The sequence below is a fragment of the Baudoinia panamericana genome (assembly GCF_000338955.1).
Source record: "Baudoinia panamericana UAMH 10762 unplaced genomic scaffold BAUCOscaffold_10, whole genome shotgun sequence".
Lineage (NCBI taxonomy): Eukaryota > Fungi > Ascomycota > Dothideomycetes > Mycosphaerellales > Teratosphaeriaceae > Baudoinia > Baudoinia panamericana.
This window is the reverse complement of record NW_006911266.1, coordinates 42925-62254: the sequence shown is the minus strand read 5'-3', so window position 1 is coordinate 62254 and position 19330 is coordinate 42925. Positions and strand designations below refer to the sequence as shown.

The 19330-nt window shown below is 55.7% G+C and overlaps 8 protein-coding genes across 8 annotated transcripts; 2 read left to right on the top strand and 6 right to left on the bottom strand.

Moving 5' to 3' along the window:
* Positions 1-45: 45 nt before the first annotated feature.
* Positions 46-2040, top strand: BAUCODRAFT_205414 (uncharacterized protein). Its single transcript, XM_007680651.1, has 2 exons — positions 46-539; positions 599-2040. The coding sequence occupies exons 1-2, from the start codon at positions 491-493 to the stop codon at positions 1621-1623; spliced, it is 1074 nt and encodes a 357-aa protein (XP_007678841.1). The 5' UTR covers positions 46-490; the 3' UTR covers positions 1624-2040.
* A 764-nt stretch (positions 2041-2804) lies between these two features.
* On the bottom strand, positions 2805-4136 carry BAUCODRAFT_48247 (uncharacterized protein; the record flags this gene model as incomplete). Its single annotated transcript, XM_007680532.1, has 1 exon — positions 2805-4136. A coding segment is annotated over one exon (1332 nt), but the record flags the coding sequence as incomplete, so codon positions are not given.
* Positions 4137-6290: 2154 nt separating this feature from the next.
* Positions 6291-7293, bottom strand: BAUCODRAFT_36191 (uncharacterized protein). Its single transcript, XM_007680388.1, has 2 exons — positions 6944-7293; positions 6291-6882 (listed from the first exon to the last, which is right to left on the bottom strand). The coding sequence occupies exons 1-2, from the start codon at positions 7002-7004 to the stop codon at positions 6578-6580; spliced, it is 366 nt and encodes a 121-aa protein (XP_007678578.1). The 5' UTR covers positions 7005-7293; the 3' UTR covers positions 6291-6577.
* Positions 7294-7423: 130 nt separating this feature from the next.
* On the bottom strand, positions 7424-9180 carry BAUCODRAFT_141169 (uncharacterized protein). The gene has a single exon (XM_007680650.1). The coding sequence runs from the start codon at positions 9052-9054 to the stop codon at positions 7459-7461; it is 1596 nt and encodes a 531-aa protein (XP_007678840.1). The 5' UTR covers positions 9055-9180; the 3' UTR covers positions 7424-7458.
* A 25-nt stretch (positions 9181-9205) lies between these two features.
* Positions 9206-11542, top strand: BAUCODRAFT_36189 (uncharacterized protein). Its single transcript, XM_007680387.1, has 2 exons — positions 9206-11218; positions 11450-11542. The coding sequence occupies exon 1, from the start codon at positions 9397-9399 to the stop codon at positions 11098-11100; it is 1704 nt and encodes a 567-aa protein (XP_007678577.1). The 5' UTR covers positions 9206-9396; the 3' UTR covers positions 11101-11218; positions 11450-11542.
* Positions 11543-11731: 189 nt separating this feature from the next.
* BAUCODRAFT_74564 (uncharacterized protein) lies at positions 11732-14416 on the bottom strand (the record flags this gene model as incomplete). Its single annotated transcript, XM_007680574.1, has 1 exon — positions 11732-14416. One exon carries the CDS (start codon positions 14414-14416, stop codon positions 11732-11734), a length of 2685 nt encoding a protein of 894 aa, XP_007678764.1.
* Positions 14417-14772: 356 nt separating this feature from the next.
* On the bottom strand, positions 14773-15613 carry BAUCODRAFT_26008 (uncharacterized protein; the record flags this gene model as incomplete). The annotated part of the gene is made up of 2 exons (XM_007680358.1): positions 14773-15485; positions 15544-15613. The coding sequence occupies 2 exons, from the start codon at positions 15611-15613 to the stop codon at positions 14773-14775; spliced, it is 783 nt and encodes a 260-aa protein (XP_007678548.1).
* A 659-nt stretch (positions 15614-16272) lies between these two features.
* On the bottom strand, positions 16273-19112 carry BAUCODRAFT_75439 (uncharacterized protein; the record flags this gene model as incomplete). Its single annotated transcript, XM_007680638.1, has 2 exons — positions 16273-16314; positions 16362-19112. The coding sequence occupies 2 exons, from the start codon at positions 19110-19112 to the stop codon at positions 16273-16275; spliced, it is 2793 nt and encodes a 930-aa protein (XP_007678828.1).
* Positions 19113-19330: the final 218 nt, after the last annotated feature.

Genomic DNA, 19330 nt, shown 5'->3' with positions numbered 1-19330 from the left:
ACAACGTCTCCACCTCCACCTCCATCCCTCGATGCATCCAACACGAGACAGATATGAGACACTCCAGTACACTCTTCTTTAGTTACAACATATGCCTCGCGCTCACCTTCATCCTGACATCGACCACCTTCCGCCCGTCATGCATCCCACATCCCACATCCCACTACCGCGGTTCAGCCGCTAAGGGTCCCCTTTATCACACATGCACATTCTTTCCCGACGGTGACTCTCAATGAGACAAGGAGATCCCTACCCTTCCTCTCGCTCTCTCTCCAGTCTCTCCTTCCTCCCTTTCTTACACTTGCAAGTTCGGGACATGGGGCGTTTGGCCGCCGGGATATTCGAGACGTGGCGTTGATCCAGCACTGAACGACTGACGATTTCACGATTCATGTCCCTCCCCAAACATTAGCCTTCCTTTCAAGGCGATAACTTTGATTGATTGAATGATTGATTGATTGATTGATCCGCAAGCATACTCGCCATCAGCATGGCAGACTTCGCCTTCACAAGGCAAGACGAGACATCGGTAGCTGCTGGTAAGCACGCAAACCTAACCATGCGCCAGCTCCATCTCGTGTACTCATATATGTTGTAGAAACCACCAAGATCGTCCCATTGACCTGCCATGGCCACTCACGCCCCATTACCCACGTCTCCTTCTCCTCCCTCCTCGCCTCCTCCGGCACCGCGAGCCAGTACTACATGATTTCCGCCTGCAAAGACAACAACCCCATGCTCCGTGACGGCTTGACTGGTGACTGGATCGGCACCTTCATCGGCCACAAAGGCGCCGTATGGAGTGCCCGCCTCTCCGAAGACGCCACCCTCGCCGCAACAGGCTCCGCTGACTTCTCAGCCAAAGTCTGGGACACCTTCACCGGCGAGACGCTCGCAACGCTACAGCACAACCACATCGTTCGCGCCGTCGCCTTCCCACCGCAAGCGAAGCCTCAAGTCCTGGCGACGGGTGGCATGGAGAAGAAATTGCGCGTCTATGACCTCTCCCGCGCGACTAGCGAAGCGTCGCCCACAAACGGCGTCAACGGCACCACCACCACCACCAACCCCGCAGACGCCTCCCCCTCCTACGAAATCGGCGACTCCCAACACCAAGGCGCCATCAAATCCATCGTCTGGTCGCGCGACCCGAGCATAATAACCACCGCCTCGGACGACAAGCAAATCCGGTGGTGGGACCTCCGCACCCGCACGAGCATCGCCTCCCACTCCATCGACGCCCTCCCCGGATCCTGCGAACTCAACGCCGGCCTCGACCACAACCCGGAAGGAACGCTCAGCGTGGCCGCAGGCAAGAACGTGTATTTCTTCGACGGCGCGCGACCGGGCCAGTTGATCAAGCATATCAAGACGAATCGGGAGGTGGCGAGCGTTGCACTCAACGGCGAGGCGAGGAGGTTCGTCACGGGGAGTCCGTCGGATACGTGGGTGCATTTGTGGGATTGGGATCGGGAGTGTGAGTTGGAGACGGGGAGGGGACATCATGGGCCGGTGTGGACGACGTGTTTCAGTCCCGATGGCAAGTTGTATGCTACGGGGAGTGAGGATGGGACGGTCAAGCTGTGGAAATTCGCTGCCGGGCCGTATGGGCTTTGGCGGTAGGGATGAGAGAAGATAACATGCATGGCAAATGCCGGTTTGTGTCAGCGCCTATGCTAGCAATGCGGGAAATGAGAGAGCTGTCCTGCTGTGCGCGTGCATCGTTCCTCCGAAGCGCCACACCACATGCTCTTTCAACATGATGAAGGAAGAGGAGAAGGAGAACAGGCCGTCTCAGTGAATTAAATCCATGTCATATCTTCTCTGTAAAGCCGATGCATACCTCCAGTGAAGCGACATACATTTGCAGTCTCGATACCATGCCCTACAGTCACCCGCTCCCAGAGCGCCATCTCCTACCATTGCCACGCTCGTTACATGCTCTCGCGTCCAAGTAATGCCGGCCGTCCGTCCGATGCAAAAAGCTCTCCACTGCGCTGTTACTAGCGACGCCCCTCCGTGTGAAATGAAATGATCAACGCGCCACTCTTGTCGTACAGTACGCCCAGGTAATACGCCCTCCTTGACAGACACGACCGCGCCCGCCTGCCCGCTCGAGGACACACGATGTTGTTCGAACGCGCCGGGTAATGCGGCTCATCGAGCACAGACCCTCGGTGCTCGTGTAACACGAATGCCTTGGCTGGATGAAAAGTATAGTGAAAACGCCGCTCCGCCTATTCCATGTCTATGCCAGTTCCGTAGAATGGTAGTGTCGCAAAGGGGGAATCTCGTAGATGTGAATTCGTAACAGAGAGCCCTCCCACATGATGCTGTCTCCTTGCTTGTTCGATGACTCCGGGATTAGTACTGCCGCCCGTAACCGATATATCCAGACCTGAAAGGGAAGTGATTTGTGCAAAAATAGATTGTCGATTGGAAGTAAGATCCCGCCACTAGCGAACCTGATGGTACTCCGGATAGCCGTTGCGGCTATCGCGTAAATGCATGTAGCCGCTGCCGTTACTGTTGGCATTGTCGTTGCGATGGTGGGTGTCATGGTATTCGTTCTGATTGTCTCGCGAGAAGCTGCCGCTGCCCATCTGTGCGGGCACTCCCCCTGAGAAGCTGCCGTTACCGATCTGAGGTGGGACACCGCCAGATAATGTCCGCTGCCCCAGCTGATCCATGAATTCCTGAGTCGGCCTGCCGTAGATATCCAGCCCACCCTTACCGACGTGGTTGCTGAACTCATGCAGCGGAATGTTGAACGGGTTCGAGAACATGCCGTCCATTCCATTGGTTGGCGCCGAGCGGTAGGGTTGGCTGTTCGCGAGGCCCGGCGGCGAAGCAAGGCCTGGCGGAGGGCCAGATACCGCGCTGAAGCTGTGGCCGTTCGCCGCGCCCTGCAGCCCCGGTGGCATGTTCTGAGATGCAGAGCTGCCGTACTGTCCCATCCCGGTTTGGCCGGTGCGCACGCCGAGTGGGTTCTTGGAGAAGCTCAGTCGGATGCCTCCCTTGACACTGTTCGAGAGGACGAAGCCGTAGAGGTCGTTCAGCGCACGAGTGGCGAACCCGACGTCCTCAAACTCCACAAAACACATCGGTCCGTTCTGCTTGGTGCGGAAGCACAGCCGCTTGTATCCGCGCTGCCTTGAGAAGATGGCCTTCAGCTCGTCCTCGGAAGTGTTGATGGGCAAATTGCCGACGTAGAGAGTATTGCATGGCGGGTTCTGGTCTGCAGGGTTGACTGGCGGGTACTGCATCCTCGTATTCGTCGAGGAATGCGTACCATTCTGCTCGCCTCCACTTAGTGCTGTTGGTGACATCGCTGGCTCGACATTCCGGGACGAAGTGAATGCGGCAGGGGATGGCGAGCCGAAACCGCCCGCATTGCCGTTGGTCGTTAACAAGGACAAGCTTCCAAATCTTGAAGAAAGCACATCCGGGTTCGTAGTCGGTAGAAATGCTTGCGGACCGTTACGAGCGTACCCAACTGGATCATTCAGGAGCTGGCCAGTCTCATCATCCACCGAGTCGTCATTGATCGTTGCCTTGCCGGAAATACGGTGGTCGTGGTGAACACCGTTCGTCAAAGGCGACTGCGGTGAGAACAGTTTCTGGAAGTGTGGGCTTGTCTCAGGTACCGGGAAGTCTCCGCTGCCGCCCGATCCCGGTGTTGGAACGGGCGGTGACACGCCCTCGGACTGAAAAGAGCTTCCGAATCGAGCACGGCCAGAAGGGGGCCCACCCACAGAGCCACCGGATGATGTGGAGCTGTTCTGGGTACGATTGGCAAGGCCGTCGATAGTGTTGCGCCTCTCGAAAGATGCAGCCCTGCCCGCGTTGTGGACCTCCACTATCATGCTCGCCTCCTTTGTGGTATTCGGCTTGCCGTGGAGCTTTTGCTGAGCGTCGAACGCGCCAGCTTCGGACCGGAAGCGCGCGAACGCTGTCGCGAAGCCGATGTCTTCGGCATACGGTGACTGCACCAGAGTGGTATCCAGCAAGTCGCCAGCAAAGATGAGCATGCTGTTGAGAGCTTCGCGACTGATTGTACGGGAAAGCCTGCGGATCAAGATGGCAGTTGATCGAGGCTCCGGTGCGAAGGCGGTCGGGTCAGAGGTGCTTGTCGCCAGTGTCGGTATGGTGCTGGCAGACGTCACGAGCGGTCCATAGCGGTCTCCAGTTGACGGATTGCTATACCTATGCAGATCACCCTTGCTGAATGCATCGCCACGGACAGTCCGGCTTGTGGGAGAGATGCGGGTGCCATAGCCATTACGAACATAGGTTGGTGACGGGAAGCCGCGCGAATTGCTAGGCGGACTCGGATCGCTCATCATGACTGCTGTTCCGGAAGATGCGCTTACAGTGTGCAAGCCAGCATTGATCCAGCGGGCGACTGGCACGGGAGTGCTATAACGGCCCGGAAGCACGCGCGCTGGCAAGAATGTAGTACTGGAAGGTGCCTGCTATCACCGCGCTCCACTATGGCTTTGGGAGATGCGGACGTGCGCCTACGCGGTTCGTGGCGGAAGTCGGTGATGATGTATGCGCGACCAATCAGACTTCGAGCGCAAACCAACCCGATAGACTACAGATTCGTAGCAACGAGTGAGCAGACAGAAAGCAACGCCGGAGAGGGAGCGAGCGACTGATACGAATATGCGGCGAAGCCTTAGGCCAGCCGCATGCAAGACGGAGATGGCGCGTGGCCGCGATGCCACAGCAGCGGTGAGATGCCGTGTCGGTGCCGGCGTGCTGTGGTGAAGACTGCCGAGATGGGTACTGCAGTCGCGTATCGTTTGCAGTAGCACGGGTGATGTTGCCGGTGCTGGCGTGGGAAGATGGTCGTGTGAGAGCGGGTGGTGTGAAAGTAGGTCGCAGAAGTGGTCAGCGCAAGTGGTTCAGCGTAGCGCGGACGGGAACGTCTCCAAGGCTTCGGTAGCTGGTTCCGCTGGGAAGAGCTTGGGCCAACCAATCGGAGCTGATAAGCTCGTGGCTGATGCGCGCGATGGAGTGTGGGTCCTGGGCCAGTGGGGTCAAGGCCAGAGTAAAGAGATAATGAAGGTAAGACAGTAACGCTGTAGCGTGGAGCGATGTCTTCCACCCAGCCAGTTGTCATCGGGGAAGTGGCAGACGAGCCGAATGGGCCACACAGCACGCTTGACAGGTGCATGAGGTGGGGAGTCAAGGCAAGCCTCATCCTGCAGCCACCAAGGCACACCATGCGCGTCCGGCAACACCGACGATGCACCTCGCCAGGCCAGTGCCGGCACTCATCGGTTTCGCAAAGCTGCCTTTTCCACACGCATAAGGTTGTGTCAGCACGATTGCGTCCTAACCAAGGCGTCCATATCACAGAGCTAGTGGCCTGATCAGAGTTACTGCCCCTCTCCACTAAACCTTCTCCACCTCCAACAATCACCTCATCACATCCCCTCTCCGTAGCGTGCCGCTTGACTGGTGTTGTGCTCTCTCGTGTGATCACGCGCGGGTCCAGCAGCTGATAGGCGTGTTCGTTGATTCCGTGGCGAGTAATATCTGGAGGCAGTTCAGTCGGTACACCAGCCGCAACGCTCCTTCGAAGCGACATGTCGCCCCGCTCTCATGCTGCAGACCGGCTGCAGACCGTCAAGGAACGCGTACCCTTGGCGACGGCATTATGCAGCTTTGGGACGCTGCATCGCGTTCCGCATCCCGCGACCTGGGTTATCCATGTTGTGCCTTGGGAACGGGCAGTGGGCGGGCGGTTGAGCAGCTGAGCCAGCTCCGCCCGTCAGTGATTGGATGATGCGGACACGGCAGGCTGAGACTCAGTCATCGCACGAAGTTACACAGCACAGCATGAACTGTGGGTATACAAGGGCAACCTTTAATGAAAACGTAGAGTTGCTCTCGACTCCACGATAACCAGAATAGAAAGCTTCTCTCCTCGCAGATGGACGGATGTTCGCAATTGCTCAGCGGTGGTGCGCTCGGTGCCGCTGCCTGGATATGCGACAAGGAGTTTACACAGCTTCTCCTAGCTGCTCCGCCTCCGCAACCGAAGCTTGGTCTTTGTAGGACCAGACAACTCTCAGACAGGGCTCACATACGACGTTCAACCCATGACGGCTTTGTAACGGCACATCGTGCTCTTTATTGTTGCACGACAGCGCATGGCAAGTCGACCATTTCGAACGTACAATTGTACGACTCAGACTAGCGCGGCTTTTCAGAAGACCTCGCCACACAGCCTCAAGTCGTGGCACACAGGACATATTTCTCGTGACAGTGCAGGCCTTGCGAAGCGGTGGCACATCCTTCCATTGCAATCTCGACAGGTTACGCCAGCACGAGAAGTCTGAATAACGTTGTGGTAGACTATTGTAACCCATATCGCCGCGCCAACCAGATACCGACACCTAGACGCTCGAAAGTCACAACGGCTCGCTCAACTCGTGTGCCAGCTTTTATTCGGAATTTTTCGACTTTTCGGAGGTCGCAGAATGCTGCCTCCCTCAACGTCCGGACGAGAACTTGAGAATGGATGGCACGTGGGAGCTGTACGGCCCTAGTAAGTACGACTCAACTACTTCTTCGCCTTCTCCGGCTCCGACCGTTCCAGCTTGATGTCAAACACATCCTTTCCCACACCAACAGCCATCATACGCAGCACCGGCTCGCAGTTGTCCTCTGTCAGGATCGTCTCCTTCGGAAACAACTGCTTGTCCCTCCCTTCACTTGCCCACTTGACCTTGATCTCACCCACCGTCTCCTTAACATCCTTACTCCGGAACTTCTGCCCCCATTCGTGGCAGTTGGGCGACGACTCAGCTAGACTCTCCATTGTCTTTCTCAGTTCCTCGAGGTCATGGCCTGGATTGACGAGAATGACTACGTTGTGTTAGTGAGAGTGCTGAGCTTGTTGTCAGACTGATATTTCGTGTGCGCGCACTCTCGTGTCTGTTTGAGCCTTCGATGGTGAACAACGCCGGAAACTCATGCTGGCCTGCCATCTCTGATTTGTTCCGTGACGGCTCTGCTGGGCGCGAAGCCAACTTCGGTGCCATATCCTAGCTATTGCTCGATGAGGCTCGTGTGATCGCCGCTAGCTAGTGACGCGATTGTTGACGGAGGGATCAAGGTTCGGCGGCGCCGTTGCTGGGCGGGAGTGCTCCGTCAGTGTTTGAACGCAGATTGAGAGATGACTCGCGGTGTTCAACTGATAGATGTTATACTCGCGCCGATCGTACGGTGAAATGCTACGGAATACGTGACAACGAGAGAAGACAATCAAGCAAGTTCCGGGTCTGATCCAGAGACACCTGCACAGCTCGAAAGTAGCTACTGTGTGACGTCGGCGGCTCGGCGAAGTAAACTACACACAAATAACACGGTTGAGCGCAATCGTTTGGCGAAGTTACACATAAGTCTTGATGACAGTAGGAGCATCTGCTTGAACGTGTTGTGCTATGGATCTACCAAACCCAGCTCAGCCGCATCATGCAACCCGCGCTCGCGAGGCGAAACTATGGTCTCGTACGGAAACCCATAGTCCTCCTCAAGCTTGAAGTCATCCGCGCCAAGCCTCTCCAACACTTCTTCCTGATCTTCTAGCAGGATATGGTGTCCTCCTGCCTCGTCATCAAGGTCAGTAGGTACCCACGTGACGCTAAAAGCACGCTCGATCTTCGACAGCTCCACGTCGTACTTGCGGAGCAGCTCTTTTCGTAGCACATCGCCTTGAGCGCGCCAGACACTCTCGGGACAGTGCTCTATGCCGTCCAACAATCGGAGCTGGATACGGTTCTTCGCTACCCGGAAGTCGATGCCAATCTCGGCGACCATCGCCCAGGCTTCCTTCAGCCCGCCCGCAAACGCCATCTGCTCGACGAACCAATAGTCGCCTCTCTCTCTAGACGTGGTCAGGATGCCGTACCCTACTAGCTTCCTTGGCCGTAAACGGGCATCACTTTGCTTCCACAGCAGCCACTCTTGCCAAATCAGCGTAGTGGCCTTGCAACGAGCCAGTACCGCGACCCATCCGTGCAAGTACTGCCAGTCGCTGCGGTCCAGAAAGACTCCCAAGTGATACTGCTGCTCGGGCGGTAGATGCCGACAGTCATCGAAGCCGGTCAGCACTTCCAGTAGGTCGCTCTTTTTCCAGCGTCCATTGCGTATTTCGCCTAGCCCTCGATGACCGATTGAGAATTTGGCAATGACGGCTCGGAAAATGTTGGAGCTGACGGTTAGTCCTGACGTCTTCACGGCTCTGAGGTAGCGCTTCATGTTGCGGAGACTCCTCGAGCGTGCGGCAAACTTTAAGCCCAAAGCAAGTAAGTGAGGGTCGAATCGCACGCCATAGATGAGATAGCGACTATGGATCCCGTTCAACGTGCCCAGGACTGTCATGTCATCGACGTTGTTGCGGCAGCGGTACAACGCACGCATGATGGGCTCGTGCAGGGCCGCAATATGTTGCTGCGTCTGTCGGCTCATGGTGAGACACACCGCAATAACACGCACAATATCTCTTGGCACTTCGCAGCGGAGCAGTTGCGCACGTAGTATCCGCCTTGCGGCTTTGTCAGTTAGTGCTTGAGCGAGGTTCTTCCGGAACATGTCGTGCGGGATGCGTGCGGCGTTTGCTTCTGGTAATTGCAGATGCGCGTCTGCTGCTTTCTTTGCAAAATGTGCTCGATGTGGCGGCTTCTCTGGCCAGGGATTTGACAATGCGTTCAGTACCCGAATACGTTTGTCCTTCTCCCGCCACAAGATCTCCAGACCTTCAAGAGCGCCATGGACGTCCTCCTGCTGCTGGTTGAGGTTCCATTGCGGAAGGTCGCCGTTGACTGCGACGGATGTCTGCATCCTGTCCGCATCGTCTCTGTTCTGTCTTCGCGACGTTCCCTTGCCTGCAGTCCGCAAGGCCACACCCTCTCTGGATGCACTCAAGACCGCTGTTTCTAGCCATCTCCGATTATTTGATGTCAGTCGCCGCCGACCGATGAGCGCCTGTCTAGCTTGGCAAGCGAGGCAGACGGAGGGTGCCCGTTTGGCAGCCATCCTCCCACCTTCCTCCAAGCCGGAGTACGTGGTGAGAAGGAGAGACGGAGACGGCGAGCTGCTCAACCTGAGTCGACCACCATCGCAGGGCTCCTTCTGCCCCACGCCATCCGATGCAAGGGTGGCGGCGGGCCGTTGGAAAGCTTGGTGGGTAGGAATTCCGTCACCGAGGCGAACTTTCTGGCGTGCCTGACGATCATATGAACAATCACATACATAAGCCAAGTACAATCTCACCATTTTCTTATACCACTCGCCACTTCACCTTCTGCTAACTACTACACTCTGGACACTGTCGAGTAGATCAGTGCTTTGACGGCGGATACACAAGCCTCAGTCGATATGGACGGCCCAGCAAGTGGTCTCGTGCCACCCCACACTTTCATCGAGAACGAGGGCTACGTGCCCGATGGCCAGACACAACGCAAGTACATGCCGGGTAGCGCACATGACGAAGATGCGGCGTATGGGCAGGATGAAGAATACGACGATCTATTCGACGCTTCGGAGGACGATGTCTCGGATACGGATTTACAGGCGGCGAATCCGGCCGACTACACTAAAGCCTACAATCGACAGCGACGATTGAACGACACCTCGATACCCGAATCGCAGAAACCACGAGCCAACCCTCAATTAAACACGCAAGCAGCGATCGACGATCAAATCAGAAGCCTTTCGAAGCACACGGCCAAGCTGCGACTATCAGATCTTGAGGCAGGGCTGGCTGGCAAGGGCCATGGCGGCGCGGAGAAGAGCGATCGGGCGACGACCGAGCAAGTCTTGGATCCGCGAACAAAGATGATCCTGCTTCAGCTGTTGAACCGGAACATCGTGTCCGAGATGAGCGGCGTGATCTCGACTGGCAAGGAAGCGAACGTCTACCATGCCATTACCGCACCGCAAGAAGTCGACGGTAAGGCCGCTATCCCGCCCCTGCATCGAGCTATCAAAGTGTACAAGACGAGCATTCTTGTCTTCAAAGACAGGGATAAGTACGTGACTGGCGAATTCAGATTCAAGCAAGGCTACAACAAGAGTTCCAACCGCGCCATGGTGAAGATGTGGGCGGAGAAGGAGTTTCGCAATCTGAAGCGGATCCATGGAGCAGGCATCCCGTGCCCAGAGCCGATATACCTCAAGGCACATGTGCTTGTCATGGGCTTCGTGGGTAACAGCAAAGGTTGGCCTGCGCCGCGGTTACGAGACTTCGATTTTGAACCGACAAGCACCGCATCGGACGAAGATGTTTCACGGAAGTGGCGAGACCTATATATCCAGCTACTTGGCTATATGCGGAAGATGTACCAAGTTTGCCGACTTGTGCACGCCGATTTGTCGGAGTACAATCTGCTCTACCACGACAATCAGATCTATGTCATCGACGTCAGTCAAAGCGTCGAGCACGACCATCCGCGATCACTGGAGTTTCTGCGCATGGACATCAAGAATGTGTCGGACTTCTTCAAGCGTAAGGGTGTCGATACACTTTCGCAGCGAGCTGTCTTTGGCTTCGTCACGGTGTCGGAGGGATCAACTGAGGAGGCCGGCATGAGGGAGATGCTAGAAAGAATGCATGAGACGCAAGCGGAAGACGGTGATCAGGCGGACGAAGTAGATGACGAAGTGTTTCGGCAGCGGTACATTCCGCAGACGCTCGAGCAAGTGTATGATATTGAGCGCGACGCGGAGACGCTGTATTCAGGCGCCGGCGAGCAGCTGGTCTACAAGGACTTACTGGCCGACACAGTCGCTGCTGGCGGTCCCGTTCAGGCACCTTCGACTACAAGCGCGGGAGCAGAGGAGGTGCCAGTCATCAAGAATAGCGAGGAGGACGATGTTGATGATGACGATGAGGAGGAGAGCGAGGACGAGTTCGACGACGACGGCGAGAAGCGGCCAAGAGGCAAGCGCTTCGAAGACAAGGACACCAAGCGCCTGCACAAACAGCAAGTCAAGGAGGAGAAGCGCGAGAAGAGGAAAGAGAAAATGCCGAAGCACGTGAAGAAGAAGCTGGTCAGTCAAGGTTCCCGCGGTAAGAAGTAGCAGTTCGACAATGCACTCAGCATCCACCAACAACCGGTGTGGCACTGTGCATGGAGCATCGCCCGTGTTCTCACATGGACGAATCTTCCTAGACCAACGAGTCCGGGGATCGCTGCCGGTACGTCTTATTGCTGCTCCTCCTTCCCCTTCTTCCTTTGCACAGATATCATGATGTGATCACAAGATTCAATACCGCGGACTAGCTTACGCAGAACACCGCTTAGTCAACCTTCTATGGTTGAGAATGCGGACCGTCAAAGAGAGCACTGAATCCAACATTCCGTGCGGGCATAAAACGGTATATGTCACAATAGGCAGGTGCAGGTTAGCTGACGTTCGTGCCCACTAGTTCGCGGGCCTAAGCAGTTGTACTACGTGTTAGTCGCACCGAAGCCTGGCGAGTCCGATGCCACTTATGCATCAAATCAGCGAGCGCAATGAGAGAATGGAAGGGTTACTGAAGTGGAATTCCTGCCATGTTTCAAGGTGCCCACGCGGCAGCACGTGGATCTGTTGGGAGTGCACTACAGGCAGCTTCTTATAGGTCCTGCTTCGCAATGCTCCAGACCATGAGTTGTCCAAAGATACTCGTCATATCGATAACGGCTTGCTTTGGTAGTGGATACCCAGCTCAATCCTCAGTCAGATCGCCATACTCCCACATCCCCCTCCTCCCTTCCTTCGCCTCAGCCTGACGTGCCTGCAAGTCAGCCAGCACATCTGGCGCCGCCCGCTCAAACGGCCGCAGCTTCTTTGCCACCATCGCCAGTCCTTCGCTTACGATCTCGGCATTGAGCGTCACGCGCTTCGAAGATCCAGCGGAGGAAGACGAGCCCAGACTCGGGTCCAGCAGCGTCACCCAGAGCAGATTCTCACGCGTGTCGTTGAAATCAACCATCGCTATGAGCTGGCGATCGTACGTAATCTCGTTGAGCATGTTGCAGCTTTCAGACAGATACTCTGGGCTGGTCGGGAACTGGATGAATGAGAGCGCAGCGTCAACGGCTTGCGGTTTCAGTTTCTGCAGACCGAAGCGGTCGGAGTCTAGCGGTCGGAGGGAGCTCCAAGGCTGTGTTTCCGAGTTACCGTAGTCGATATAGACCACCTCGCTGGTCTTGTTGTCTCGGTCGTTGCGCCTTATGCGAGCGCGGTACCATACGCCGTCCTGCGAGAACTTGGCGGATACGACGTCGCCGGCTTTGGGTGGCTGCGCTAGCGGTTTGCTGTTCGACGGCGAGATGTGGAAATTGGCGAAATCCTTCATGACTGAATCGAGGTTTTGCTTCTGCGAGCCGATCATCTGCAGCTTTAGGCGCGCAGAAGATGGGTCCACGTACGAGACAGCGACGTCGCGATAGTCGGCCGGTCTCTTTGATGCAGCTACTTCTCCGTTCGTACCGTTTGCGCCATTAGTAGCTGCACTTTCCTCGTGGTCTCCATTCTCCTCAGCTTCCTTTGACGGGTCCCAGTCGTGCCACATGCCCTTCCGCTCCTCCTTTGCTTTGCGTTCCGCAGCGAAGAGCTCGTTTGCGTTGCCCGACCTCTCTGCGCTGTAGGCGTGCACGGAGGCCAATCCTTCTTCAACGAGCAGCTTGGCGAAGTTCTCACGGTTGACATACAGTGTACCGATAAAGCCACCTTGCTTGTCAGTATCGTCGACGTCGATCTCCACGTCTCGCTGCAGACAACGCTTGTTGGCGAAATCGTGCGCTTCTTGGCCGAAAGGCTCAGCGGTGTCAGTGGGGCCTCGAGCGCTCCTTGGTGCCCGAATGCCGCCGAGCACGAATGTTAGCTTAGCGCCTTCTCGTGGTATGAGCACAGTGAACCGACTGCCCGACTTGGCGAAGTCGACAATGGCCGGCACTTTCTTCGACCGTGATAGGATTGTGAGTTGGCGCTTCGCCTTCTCCAACGACTCGCTGTAGTCGACGTAAGTAATCGGCTTTGGCGGTTTCAGTGCCCACATGCCCAATTGCTCCTTCTGAGCGGCCTCTTCGGCCGCTAGTAGCTCGTCGTACAGCGGACTGCGATCGGTGTCGTCCATCTTGTGCCGTATCACCGAAGCGTAGCCACTCTCGACCAACATCAGGGCGACATTCTTGTTGTTGCTTGATACAGTAGCCATCTCGCGCGCCTCATAGCCTTCTGTTGCCGGCCGCGTGCCGTCAATCTTGACCTTGACGTGCTTGCCAATTAGACGCTTGCGAAGAAATTCTTTCGCTTCTGCGCCAAACGGTGATTGTTTCGGATCTGTAGGTTTGGGTTGTCGGACACTGCTGAGATTGATTCGTTTTTCCGCGCCACTCTTGTTCCGGATGATGAGCGTATCAGCCGAGAAGACTCTGCTGACCACGGCCTCGCTCTCGCTGCCTCCGGTTCGCTGAGGGGTGTGGCTCTTGAACAGGCCTTTCTGCTGCTCCTTTGCAGACCGCTCCGCCTGCCTTAGCTTGCCCATCTCTGAGCCAAGCCAGGTAGAGTGGTGATCTATGCAGCGCGCCAGACCCTCTTTGAGTACAAACTCAGCAATGTTGCCAACAGGATGCCGTACTTCGCCAACGAGCACATTCGTAGGTGAGACCCCGAGTATCCTGACCTGCACACTGCGCTGCAGCAATCGTTCTTCCACAAACGCCTGCGCTTCGTTGCCAAACGGCTCCGCCGGTTGCTGCGAGCCGTCCGACGGATTTGTCCGCGCCGTCGTCGGTGCCTTCAAGCCAGCAACGAGTACGGTGGTTGTGACATGCTGCGTAGGCGTGACCATCATCCTACATATCAAGCGGTCTCCGCTGAGTACACGCTCGACCACAGACTCGATTGGCTCGCCCTTATGTTCTTCCGCGAAAGCCTTGGGATCCGGCAACTCTCGTACATTCTGCACCTGCGAAGCCTTCGTCGCCCACACGCCCTTCTCGTCCGCCTTCGCCCGTGCCTCGAAAGCAGTTAGCCGTTCCAGCAACTCCGTGGCTTGCGGTGACTCGGCCTTGCGTTCCGCATCATCTCTCAGCTTCGCCCAGCCTTCCTGCACGATCAAGTCCGGTAATTGTTGCCCGCCCGGCAATTGCACGATACCATACTCGCGGTTCGCTCCTCCAACCTTTTGCGGTATCACATACAGCACCTTGAAGTGGATGATCTTGCCTACGCAGAGCTTACGGATGAAATCTCGGGACTCAAAGGCATACGGCTCGTCTGATTGTATACGAGGTGCGTTAATGAATGCTAGACTCAGTGTACGCTCTTGCTTTGCCTTGTTCTGCAGTATAAGTGTGTCTCCGGAAAGGATGCTCTTTACCTTGCCTTCGTTGAGAGCTGACATTGTTGCGTAAAAGGACGGAGTTTGTTGTACGATGATCTCAAGGATGATTCTTGGGATGCTTTCGGTGTCTGAACGCTATCAAAAGACTCTGTGCTATCCTGAGTGGAGGCTGCTTGCTATTACTGTCGTGTGACTATGCTCGTGTGCTCATCAAGGCAAATATTTCGACCGCAGATCAACATTGTGTGGGGTCGGGCTGAGCTGCTGCAGGGAAACGCCCCTCCTCGAATGGCAGCCACATGCTCCTGTTGACGTGTTCACTTTAGCCGGAGGAAAATGGCTCGTACGAGATCACAACATGAAGGTTGGATGGGTCATGAGAGCTACGATATGTCAGGGACATGCCTTGTGCTATCTTACACAAGAAGGCTACCGGAACTCGTCGAGACTACAGCGCCCGTGATGTTCGCGTCCTTCATCACGTACAGGAAGCTCTCCACTACATCCTCAACACTCCCAATTCTGCCTGTTGGCAGACTCTTCCGAAGATTCTCCTTCATGGCCGATCTTTGGTCCTCACTCATTGAGTTCCAAAGCTCAGTATCGACGGGGCCAGGGCTGATGAGGTTGACTCGGATGGGTTTGAGATCGAGTGCGAGTCCACGAGTAAGCCCGTGCAAACCAGTAGCAAATGCGCCGATGGTGGACCAATTCGCAATTGGCTTTTCCGACACGGAACCGGTCGTGAATGTGATGGAAGAACGAGGGCCGCTCGAAAGGTACTTGGGCGCATGCTTGCCTATGAATATGGGGGCGAAGAAGCGGACAGTACCAACCTTCATGATCTTGTCCATGGTGATGTCGTCGGGGTTCATGATCTCCAAAGAGTCGCCTGCAGTGTTGATGACATGGTCGAGTGAGCCGACCCTTTCGAATAATGCCTTAATGTTATCATCTAATTTCGAAGCGTCACCGAGATTGCAGGACTCGCCGTGGATGCGGCTCTTTGCTGAAGGATACGACTTCGTCAATCGATCAACTGTCTGCTTTGCTCTGTCCGGGTTGGATGCTGAGATGGTGACAATGCAGCCATTCTCAACGAGAGCCTCTGCCACGCCATACCCAATGCCTGTCTTTCGTGTAAGAGGTTTGTTTAGTTTGCATGGTCACTCGAAATGTTCGCTTACCTGAAGAGCCTCCGATCACCAAGACCTTGGCGTCTTTGAGCTTCTGCGTATATTTGACTTGGTCCGCCATGGTTTGTACTGTTTATTGAGTGAGTGTGGTGAAATGCCAGAGTTCTACTGTCAAGTGGTAGTTCGAGGAGCCAATGCAACTACGAGAGGTAGAAAGATTATTATACCTCGTCTCCTCGAGACAAAATCGCATAAAAGTTACGTCGGACTTAAGTGACCGGACTTTGGGGCTCGCGTCATTGAAAATCAAAGTGGGGCAGGGCAAAGAGCCTCGAGTTCGAGTTGGACGCCTTGCTCTAGGCTTGCTTACGAAGCCGAGCATATTGTTCATACGGGCCCAACGTGGGTGGAACGACGCCGTTTGACAATGTCCACAGTCCTTTTCGCGCAGTCTTCGTCTCCGCCGTACCAGGTAGCTTTGAACCCTACGGCGGTCCGTAAGATATGATTTCGAAGCAAGAACCCCTGCCGCCATGCCGGTCACAGCTAGGGGGTGCTCAACGCATGGCACTCTTGCCTTAGGGTTGCTGCAAATAATCCGCTTACGGCGCGTGTGGATGTGCTTGAGCCACTCTCAGCAGCGTTGCCGCCGAAGCACAGCGCCGTATTTCGATGGCGGCAGTGTCATTGCGTTCATGCCGTGCTGCTGCCCCTTCCGATACTGTCCCAATCATAGACAGTCCAAGGTTGTAGAGGTTATGGTACCCTTGTTGCGGCTTGCTACAACAGCTTCCAGCGCTGATCCACCTGCTTTCGCATCACCTGTACAAGTCAGTAACGTCAAGAGATATTTTCGGTGAATTACGTACCAAAGGCGCGACAACAAACGTGGCGACTGCAAGCGCAGCAACAGTCGCCAGCATTTGGAACTTATTGAAGTCTTTACCCAGAATGTCGAAGCTGAAGCTCGGACTCAGGCGTGTGCCGAAGATGTCGAGACCATACGCAAACACCAGGCTTGTGCTTTCGATTAAGGCAGGGCTGGTTTCGACATCCTTGATGCCTACGACCTCCCTCTGATGGTTGAGGTACCATTTCGGGTCAAAGTCAAGCACTGGCGTATACTTGACTAAGCCCTCCATTTGCTCGTCCTTTGTGGGGTCACGGTGCACCGGCCGACGTGGGTCCAGGACACCGTATGGTATGCCAACTAGCGCATTCGAGTCTGGTAGGACAGCAAGCAGCTGCCTCGAAGTGATACCTTGCCGAGTCCTTGTCACTGCCATTTTGGAGATACGCTCGGGAATTTGATACGTATGGACCAATGAAAAAGGTTCCGCGCCGCTCTCCAAGCTTGAATAGTTCGCTTTCGCACTTAGTAGACCTCTGTCATTAGGCACGAGTGATTCGAACAGTTCTCCAACGACAAGTTGGTGGCCCTTAGGAGAGTCATCCGACGCCTCGGCGGTGAACGAGTACGCGAACCAGTTCTCGGACATCATTGAGGAGATCGGCGCGTCTAAGTCGACACCGGTATGCATGCTGGAGTGTATGACCGCTCCTGACACGGTGTTCAAGACGTAGAAGCTAGCTGTTCTGCTCGCGTTCCGTCCGGTAACCAGGAGTGCCAGGTTCGGGTCGAGATACTTGTACAGCACTCTACGGTCACCAAGGACCTTACCGATGGATGCCACAGGATCATTGATTGGACGTGGTACCAAGCTGATAACGGTCTCGCCATTCGCGGGTACGAAGTGCCAGGCTGATCGTTCGCCGAGAGTAGCTTCAAGGCCGCCGCTGCGAATAGTGTACTGCATGGCCTTCGAACTTGGCACTTCCCGCTCCGCAACCGGTAGGGTAGAAGCCAGCAGCTCGCCATCAGTGGCGCTGTACTCTACGCCGATATCTGCGCGTGATCGCACAACAATGACCCCACCGCGCGGAGAGTACAAGCTTGGCTGCCAGGATTGTCCCGGCTGCAAGTCAGCAACCTGTCTGTTCCACAGAATCTTTGTCGGACTGGCCGCGTCAAACGCCACAACTCTGCCGCTTTTGGTTGCACAAGCAATTATCTGATGGAAGCCAAATCCGTCGTGCCCTATGCCGCCTTCAGCACTGTTGCCGAAAAAGGCATCAATGATCCGTTGTGGCAGTGAGGATAGAATGGCAGGCAATAGTTTCAGGTCCGCAATATGCCGTTGCAAACGGTGACTGTATGCCTGTACTGGGTTACTGTGCGCTTCAGCCTGAAGTTGCTTCACGAGCGCCTCCGCCTCGGCTGGCGCTGCGAACGTCGCCGCTATGGTAGTCGCTAGGATCTCCGGCCGCGTCCATGCAGGGCTGCCGTTACGCAGCAGGATCCAATCGCCAGTGGAAGTGTACAGAGCTGTACGGACTGCGGAGACGGCATTGTCTTTGAAAGACACCTCGGACACTGCATGTATGGGTTCTGGAGTAGAGTTGGAATTGTCGGCGACTCTGGCACCCTGCAAGCTCCACCTGCTAAGGATACCGTGCGAGGCAGAGGCTACGGTCACAACCTCTGTCTGCGTGACCCTAGTGAAATAGACATTGGCGTCAATGACACTCGTAGAGAACGCACCTCTACCGGCTGCTTTAGGCAAGCTGTATGCCTTCTCTACCTTGCCGTTCCTGACATCGATATGGAAGACTTCAGCCCAGTGCGCGGTATCGGATTCGTAGTGCACCAGGAAGTGCGCTAGAGCATTGCTGTGACGGGGAGCGTGCATACGGACGCGCCGGACTGCGCCCTCTCCGTGCTTATCGATGTTAAATGACGACACGCCACTCGTACCCAGAACGTTGAGCTTCAAAACGGACGCAGCCGAATCCGTCCAGGCAATAATTGGCGATGCAGAGTTTGCGCCTACAGACACAATGGTGTCGGTAGTGGTAAGCTCGCTCTCTGAGCTCAGCATATGCTCGTCAGTCTTGCGGCCTGTCACAGGGTCAAGTGAGATGACCTTGAGCTTGTAGTAGCCGAGCATAGTTTTGTGCAGTGCAATCGCATACAGTTCGGTCGCAGAGGCCGAGACTTGATATGGGACGTCCGGCCCATCTAGTGGATGTCGCCATTTGACCGCGCCTGTCGCTCCGTCAATGCGTCTCACCGCCGCATGCTCCCCGCCTGACAGCGCGATCACATCTTTTGCGCCTGTTGTTGGTGTTCCTTCATCCAGTGCCAAGATCTCTACATCAGCAAGGTCACCGTCGACAATCAGGTCCCATTCCAGCCTGCCGTCTGCAGCATTCCATGCTGCGACCTGCCGCCCGAGACCGCTGACGACGACATCGCGGTCTTCGCCAGCGCGGAGAAAGCTGGCGTTCTGGGCAGTATCGTCCCGCAATAACGGCTGTCTCCAAACCACCGAGCCGTCTCTCGGGTTGATCGCACCGAGCACACCCTGTTCGGAGAGGCTGTAGATCAGAGAGGCTTTGGAACTGGGGTTCGGTTGGTGGAAGAAAGTCGTCTCCTCCTTCGGCTCGCCTAGTAGAGCATAATGGTAGTCCACATTCCAAGCCTCGTCTGCGAAGACTGCAGCTGATAACCGAACGAAGCAAGCAGCCGCGAATATCACTTGTAACGAGTGCAACCACATGTTGACATGGCTTGGGAGAAATATCAAAAGTAAGAGCTGGCCTTGCTGTCAGAGACACGGCGCGGAAAGCCTTCCGCTTTGTACATTCCACCGAGCTTCCAGTCTCCTAGTGAGAATAAGCAATCAACACAGCTCCCACACAAAGGATATAGGTGTGAGCTCTCAGCTGCGGCGTATCGCTGAGCATATGCCGTGAACACTTGCAAGCTCGCTCAGAA